General features: G+C 51.4%; 1 protein-coding gene across 1 annotated transcript; it reads right to left on the minus strand.

The window, feature by feature from the left end:
• Nucleotides 1-235: 235 nt before the first annotated feature.
• LOC129753779 (uncharacterized) lies at nt 236-6,237 on the minus strand. The gene is made up of 2 exons (XM_055749626.1): nt 878-6,237; nt 236-833 (listed from the first exon to the last, which is right to left on the minus strand). Exons 1-2 carry the CDS (start codon nt 6,235-6,237, stop codon nt 236-238), a joined length of 5,958 nt encoding a protein of 1,985 aa, XP_055605601.1.
• Nucleotides 6,238-6,530: the final 293 nt, after the last annotated feature.

The raw sequence follows: 6,530 nt of genomic DNA on the forward strand, positions 1-6,530 counted from the left end.
ACTGTGCACTAATTAGCTTTAGTTTCTTCGGATCACTAAACGATACTACTGGCATTGAAATTCCACAATCTTTGTTTTGTTTACAATCTATCTCGCTTTTATTTTCCCGCCTAGACTCCTGAACTCACTTCTCACCTACATTCTAACTCATCTTCGAATTCTACAGCTGTCACTTCAGCGCGAGTGCGTTCAATGGCACATTCGGTTTCGAAGGTCAGTTCAGTGACACTCCCCCCTAGTTTGCTGACTCCGCCTCTGAGTCAGCAAACTCCTCCTTAGCTCTCACGTCTATCACTGCAACCTTTACAGCCGGTCTCTCGTAGACACCTTTCGCCGTCTTTATTGTTACAGTACGCACCTGCCCGTCTCGGTTTACCGTTCCGATAACTCGTCCCTTGGGCCAGCAATTCCTTGGTAGCTCGGAGTCGACGATGACCACGATGTCACCCTCTTTGATCGGTGGTACGTTCTGATGCCAATTGGAACGCCTGGTGATCTCCGGCAGGTACTCCCGCAGCCATCTTTTCCAGAAGTGGTTCGCGATCTGCTGCGATAGATGCCAACCTCGACTCAAAGCGATGGAGTTGACTTCCTGTTCGGCCCATGGTTTGAATCCGTCGGAACTGCCAGCAACCAATGGTTCGGTGTGAGCGCTGTTGCGGCCTCGTCTTCGATGGGTACATGGGTAAGCGGCCGTGCGTTGATGATGCCTTCGATCTCGACCAGAGCACTCCTCAGTTCTTCCTCCTTCGGGCGATGGGGTAGCTGCAGTTCCACTAAGGTGCGCTTGACGGACTGCACGAGTCGTTCCCAGCTCCCCCCCATATGGGGAGCTGCCGGTGGATTAAAACACCAAGTGGTGGTCGCCGAAACAAACTCCTGAGCCATCTTGTGCTGGTCGACGTCTTGCAGGGCTTGCTTCAACTCCCGATCGGCTCCGATGAAGTTAGTTCCTCTGTCGCTGTAGAAAACGGAAGGTGTTCCTCGTCGCACAATGAAGTTGCGGATCACCATTATGCACGAGCTTGTTGTTAAAGAGCTAGCTAAATCAAGGTAGACCCCACGAATAGTGAGACAAGTTAACAGAACCCCCCACCTTTTTTCAACCCTTCTCCCTATAGCCACTTCCATCGGTCCATCTAGTCGACACTTTGGTAGGTCAGCCATTGCTGGAGGACGCGGACGAGCTTCCCGCAGCTTGCAGCGTTGACAGTTGGACCTGACCTTGGCGTATACTCTGCGTAGACAACTGATGCAGTATTTCTGGCGAACTTCGTTGATGACTGACTCGTGGTTTTGATGATGGAACTTCTGGTGGTAGCTTTCAACGATGAGATTCGTTATCGGATGGTTGCGCGGAAGGATGATAGGGTTTGCGGTTTCCACTGCAAGGAACTTGCACGCTCCAGTTCTCCCGTGCATGCGCAGCAATCCTCTTTCATCGATAAACGGGTTGAGCTTGTACAGCTGACTTTGCTTGGGAATCGTTGCGTTGCGGTCGTCGCGTCGGAGAATGTTGAGCTCGGTTCGGAAGACGTCTTGCTGTGCGGTGCGGAGAAGGTATTCTTCAGCTTGGTGTATCTCCTCGCTCGAAAGGATTTCGATGGTGCGGGTGAATTTCTTTGGTCGAAGCTGGCGTAGATATCGGAAAACGTAGGCGGTTGTGTTGACCAATCGTCTCCAGGTTGAGAAATCTTTAACTGGGATGATCTCGCTTTCCGTTGGGAAGTGCGCGTTGACGCACGCTCGCAGCTCTTCCACCGGTTCCGTCAGTTTTTCCGGGGTATCCGGCCATTCTTTTTCTGCTTGCCACAGGAATTCTGGTGCTTTGAACCATCTGCTGTCGTTCGTCAGAGAGGGTTGACACTGCCACTTCGTGCCTTCGTCCGCTACGTTCCACTTCGTTGGGACCCACTTCCAGCTCGATACGCTCGTGAGATCTAGGATTTCGCTGACTCTCGCGGCGACGAATGCGTTGTATTTGCGATGGTCGGCACGTATCCAGGCGATAACGTTGCGGGAGTCTGACCAAAAAACTCGACGGGCAACCTTGATCGATAGTCCCTGCATCACAAACGCAGCTAATCTGGCTCCAATTACTGCCGCCTGAAGTTCGAGCCTCGGAATCGAGAGATACTTGAGTGGTGCTACACGACTCTTAGCGGTGACGAGACTGCATTCGATGTTTTCGCCTTCCACGAATCGGAGATAGACAGCTGCTGCCGTGCCATTTTCGCTCGCGTCGACAAAGGTGTTCATCTGGATCTCGGTGTGATGACCAAGCGATGAAGACATCCTGTAGCACCGTGGAATACTGACGTTCTCAACGTCCGGAAGAAGATGCAGCCATTTTCGCCACTTTTCGAAGCACTTATCGTCGATGTTTTCGTCCCAGCCTACTCGGGTCCGCCAGATCTCTTGTAACAGGACCTTGAGAAACATTAGGAAGTGCGCGATGAGACCTAGAGGATCGTAGATGGTCATCAGGGTGCGGAGTACCTCACGTTTCGTAGGGCAACGATTGCCTTCCAGCAGCTCACGTCCTAGCCGATCCCAGTTGATTTTGTAAGTGAAACAGTCGGTCTTAGTACACCACCACATCCCCAATACTTTCTCGGTCGCTAGGCTGGATGACAGGTCGAGGCTTTTATCTGCACATGAATCTCCACGAAGCGCTGATAGTATGCCAACGGAGTTGGACATCCAATTACGGATTTCAAACCCGCCTCGATTGTTGATGTCCCAAACAGTCTTCGCCAACTCAATCGCCTCCTCTTCGGTCTCTGTGCTACACAACATGTCGTCGACATACGTACACTGCACTATGGCCGCAGAGGCCGCTGGGAATTGCTCGCTGAAACGTTCCGCGTTCATGTTCTTCACGTACTGTGCACTTGATGGAGAACAGCACGCCCCGAACGTCATCACCTGCATAACGTAAACACTGGGTTCACCTAGCTCTCTCTCATCTCGCCACAGAAATCGCTGGCTATGCTGGTCTCCATCTCTAATTCCAACCTGGTGGAACATCTCCCTGATGTCGCCACAAATACCAAATCGATGTTCGCGAAATTTGAAGAGCACGGAAACAAGCGGAGTGGTCAGATCCGGTCCCGTGAGTAGTAAAGAGTTCAGCGAAACTTCATGCGTTGTTGCTGCGGCGTCCCAGACGAGTCGAACTTTTTCTGGCTTATTGGGGTTGATGACCGGAAAAACTGGTAAGTACCAGACACGCTCGTGGTTTTTCTCCAGTTCCTCCTTCGTAAGCTTCCGAACATAGCCCTTGGTGACGTAATCAGCCAGTTTCTGTTGCAGTACTCCCCTCAGCTCCGGGTCTTTCGCCATGCGTCGCTCGAGATTCAAGAACCGCTTCAGCGCCATCGGCTTGCTGTCTGGCAGATGCGTGATGTTGTATCTCCAGAGCAGGCCGGTTGTATATCTCTCACCTTCGAATTTGGTTAGCTCACGTAACAGCTTGAGGGCCCTCTCATCGTCGGCGGAGCGCATCGTCTTAGTGGGTGCTGTTATTCCTAGACTTTCAAGCGAGAAGAAGTCCTTCACCGCGCGATCCAGCTTCCCGTCAGCATCATCTTGCATCTGGTAGTCACAGGCGTAAACGTGGTACGTATAGTGCACCATACTATGCGACTCTCCCGTCGGCACTCCTCCGTAGATCGTCCATCCCAGGTTGGTCTTAACTGCAATCGGTTTTCCGGATTCGCCCTCTCGACTCTTCCTGACCAACGTCGCGTTAGCGTGTTGCACTCCGATTAGCAGACGAGGTCGGACATCGGTGTACGAATCTACGGGAATTCCTCGTAGATAGGGGTTATCTCTCTGAAGCTGCGTCACGTCGAGCGTTTGAGACGGCAGTTGCAGCTCCTCTACTGTCCTTACATCCTCCAGGTGATACCGCTTTCCTTTAAGTCCGGACACATCTAAACTAACGATTTGACTGTTGTCCTCTGTTCGATATGTGCCTCCAGTCCACTTGAGGCCTAAGGGACGAAGTTCTCCTTTTAGGTTCAGCTCATCTGCTTGGTCTTGGTCCATAAGCGTTAGCGAGGATCCGTCATCCAAGAAGGCGTAGCATTGAATCACAATCCCGTTTCCATGCACCACGACTGGAACATAGCGAAACAGGACGGCGCTGGACCCGAACAGGTGAGTGTTGCAGGACCGCTCTTCCCGTTGCGCGTTGTCCCCAGTCTGGATGGGCGTAGACTCTGAGTTTGGCTGCATGGGCGCGGACTCTGGGTTTAGCTGCTTGTGCAGCAATGGGTGATGTTTGCATGTGCATCCGTTGACTCCGCAGTTCCTGGACACACATCCTCCTCTGTGGCGCTTCAAGCATTTCCGGCACAGCTTGGCTTCGCGTGTGATTGCCCACCGCCCATCGTATGACAACTCCCGAAAGCCTAGGCAGTTTGCGAGAGATGCACAAGGTCCCCTGCAGACAATGCACGCTGTGGGGTGGGCTCTTCTGGCACCGGCTGATGATGTACTACCTCCTGGCAAAAGAGCGTGGTACTCCCCTTGGTGCTCAACGTGAGCATTCACGTATGCCTTAGTTCTCCTGCGTTGCTCCTGGTTGTGAGACGATACTTTGGTCTGACGCGGCTTCGAAACCAGACAGGCGTCTTCGCCTATTTCGTAGATCCACTTGCCGAAAGTCTTCAGGTTGACCTTCCGAATACTTCTGGAGTGTTTCGCCCACTGTAGTTGCATTGGTCCCGGAAGCTTGGAAACCAGTGAGTTCAGCAACGAGGCATCCTGCTTGAGTTCCTTTCGACCACAGGCGTCGATCGTCACCGTCAGGTTCTGGACGTCCAGCGCGAAATCGACCATCGCGTTCATCGACTCCGGGTCGACCGGTGGAATGGCAAGAACCTTATCTTTTAGGGATTCGATGATAAACCTCGGCTGTCCAAACTTCAACTTGAGCGCATCCATCGCCCTGTTCACTGTCTTCGGATGGAGTAGAAAACTTCTAACGGCAGCAAATGCATCTCCCTTCAGGCAATTCCTCAGTCGAATCATGTTTTCGTCGTCTGTGTAGCCGCACATCCGGGTCGTGCTCTCAAAAGTGGAGAAAAACATCGGCCATTCCTCGGGATTCCCTGAGAACACAGGCAGGTCCTTAGCGACAACATGGCGAGCGGCGAGCTGATTGCGCGTCAGGTTACAGGTTAACCGGCTACTGGTTGCGTCTTTTCGCTTGCTTTCGCCTTTCTTTGCTGGCTTCGGATTGAAGCTAGATTCGTTAGTTCCCCCCTTTTCGTCCTCACTAGAGTCATCGCTGCTGTCTGTCACCGTTTCCTCCTCGGAATCATCGCTGGAATCCATTTCTCCACCTTCTTCCTCTTCTTCGTCGTCGGAGCACTCTTTTTCTTCATCCGCACTAGGAGATTCCTCTTCTCCTTCTTGGCGCCTTCTACCAGTGGCGCCTAACCAGTTCTGCACCTTAGTATCAGCGTCCACTTCCTCTTCGTCGGCGTCTTCTTCATCCTCCAGGTCGACCAACTCCTCCAGAATGCTGAAGTGTTTCTCCATTAGCTTCTTTTTCTCTTCTAACAGCTTCTGTTCTGCTTCGAGTTTCTGCAATTGCAGCTCCAGATGCGCTTTCGCCGACCTTCTCGATCCCGCTGACTTAACAGATGCTGCTTTGGGTGGTTTCGTGGTTCCCGCGGGTTTCCTCGGCAAAGAATCTTCCATCTCTTTCGTCGTAGATGGAGTCTTGTTCTTCTTCCCGTCGCTGGTTTTCTCCGGCTTCGACTTTTCGACCTTCTTCGCTGCAGCGGTGTTCCTGGCAACCTTCGTAGCACCCGTCTTCTTCTTTTTCTTCGCCTGGCACTGTGCACAATTCCACTTTCTATTCTCCACACTTTGGTTCACACCCACACAACTAAAGTGGTTCCATCCATCGCAATCATCGCACTGAACCATCCGGCTGTTATCGACTGACTTACAGGTCCCACAACTGTGACCGACATTAACGACCGTGTTCGCGGAGGAAGTATGGCTAATATTGTTATTGGCTATAGGGTAGTGTTTTTCGGAAGAGGTTTTCTTTTTATTTTTTGTCGTGCCTGGTTTCGATTTGCCGTTCTCAGTGTTAGGGCCAAGAGCAACGGACTTGAGTTGAGGGGGGGTATCACTTTTCGCCTTAGGGGAACTACTCGCTAAGCCCTTACCTTTTGGGGCAGCAGTGGCTGCGGTGCTGGCTGAATCGGACATTTTCGTAAACGAATTTAAAATGTAGAATTGTTACTTCCGGATTGTGGTAACAATAAAGCTCAATTTCCAAATTCGTAACGTTCCCTTTATTCGTACGAAGCTCTACCGGGACACGTTTTAAATTCCTACGATATGAATTGCAATTATAATAGGGAAATTCTAACTTATAATTCGTTTGCTTACGTTTAGTGAACTTCTACCGTATTCTTCTGCCTCGATTCCAGCTCTTCGCTTCCGCTAGTCCCTACACCTAAGTAGACTTTGGTTAGAGATATAACTAAACTTTCTCTATG

The sequence above is a fragment of the Uranotaenia lowii genome, chromosome 3 (genome assembly GCF_029784155.1).
Source record: "Uranotaenia lowii strain MFRU-FL chromosome 3, ASM2978415v1, whole genome shotgun sequence".
Lineage (NCBI taxonomy): Eukaryota > Metazoa > Arthropoda > Insecta > Diptera > Culicidae > Uranotaenia > Uranotaenia lowii.

Excerpts from the sequence above, each read along its gene's own strand:
- LOC129753779 (XM_055749626.1), bottom strand. The coding sequence starts at position 6,237 with ATGTCCGATTCAGCCAGCACCGCAGCCACTGCTGCCCCAAAAGGTAAG. Across the intron at positions 834-877 it reads CAGCACAAGATGGCTCAGGA|CTCCCCATATGGGGGGGAGC; the intron begins GTTTGTTTCGGC and ends ATCCACCGGCAG.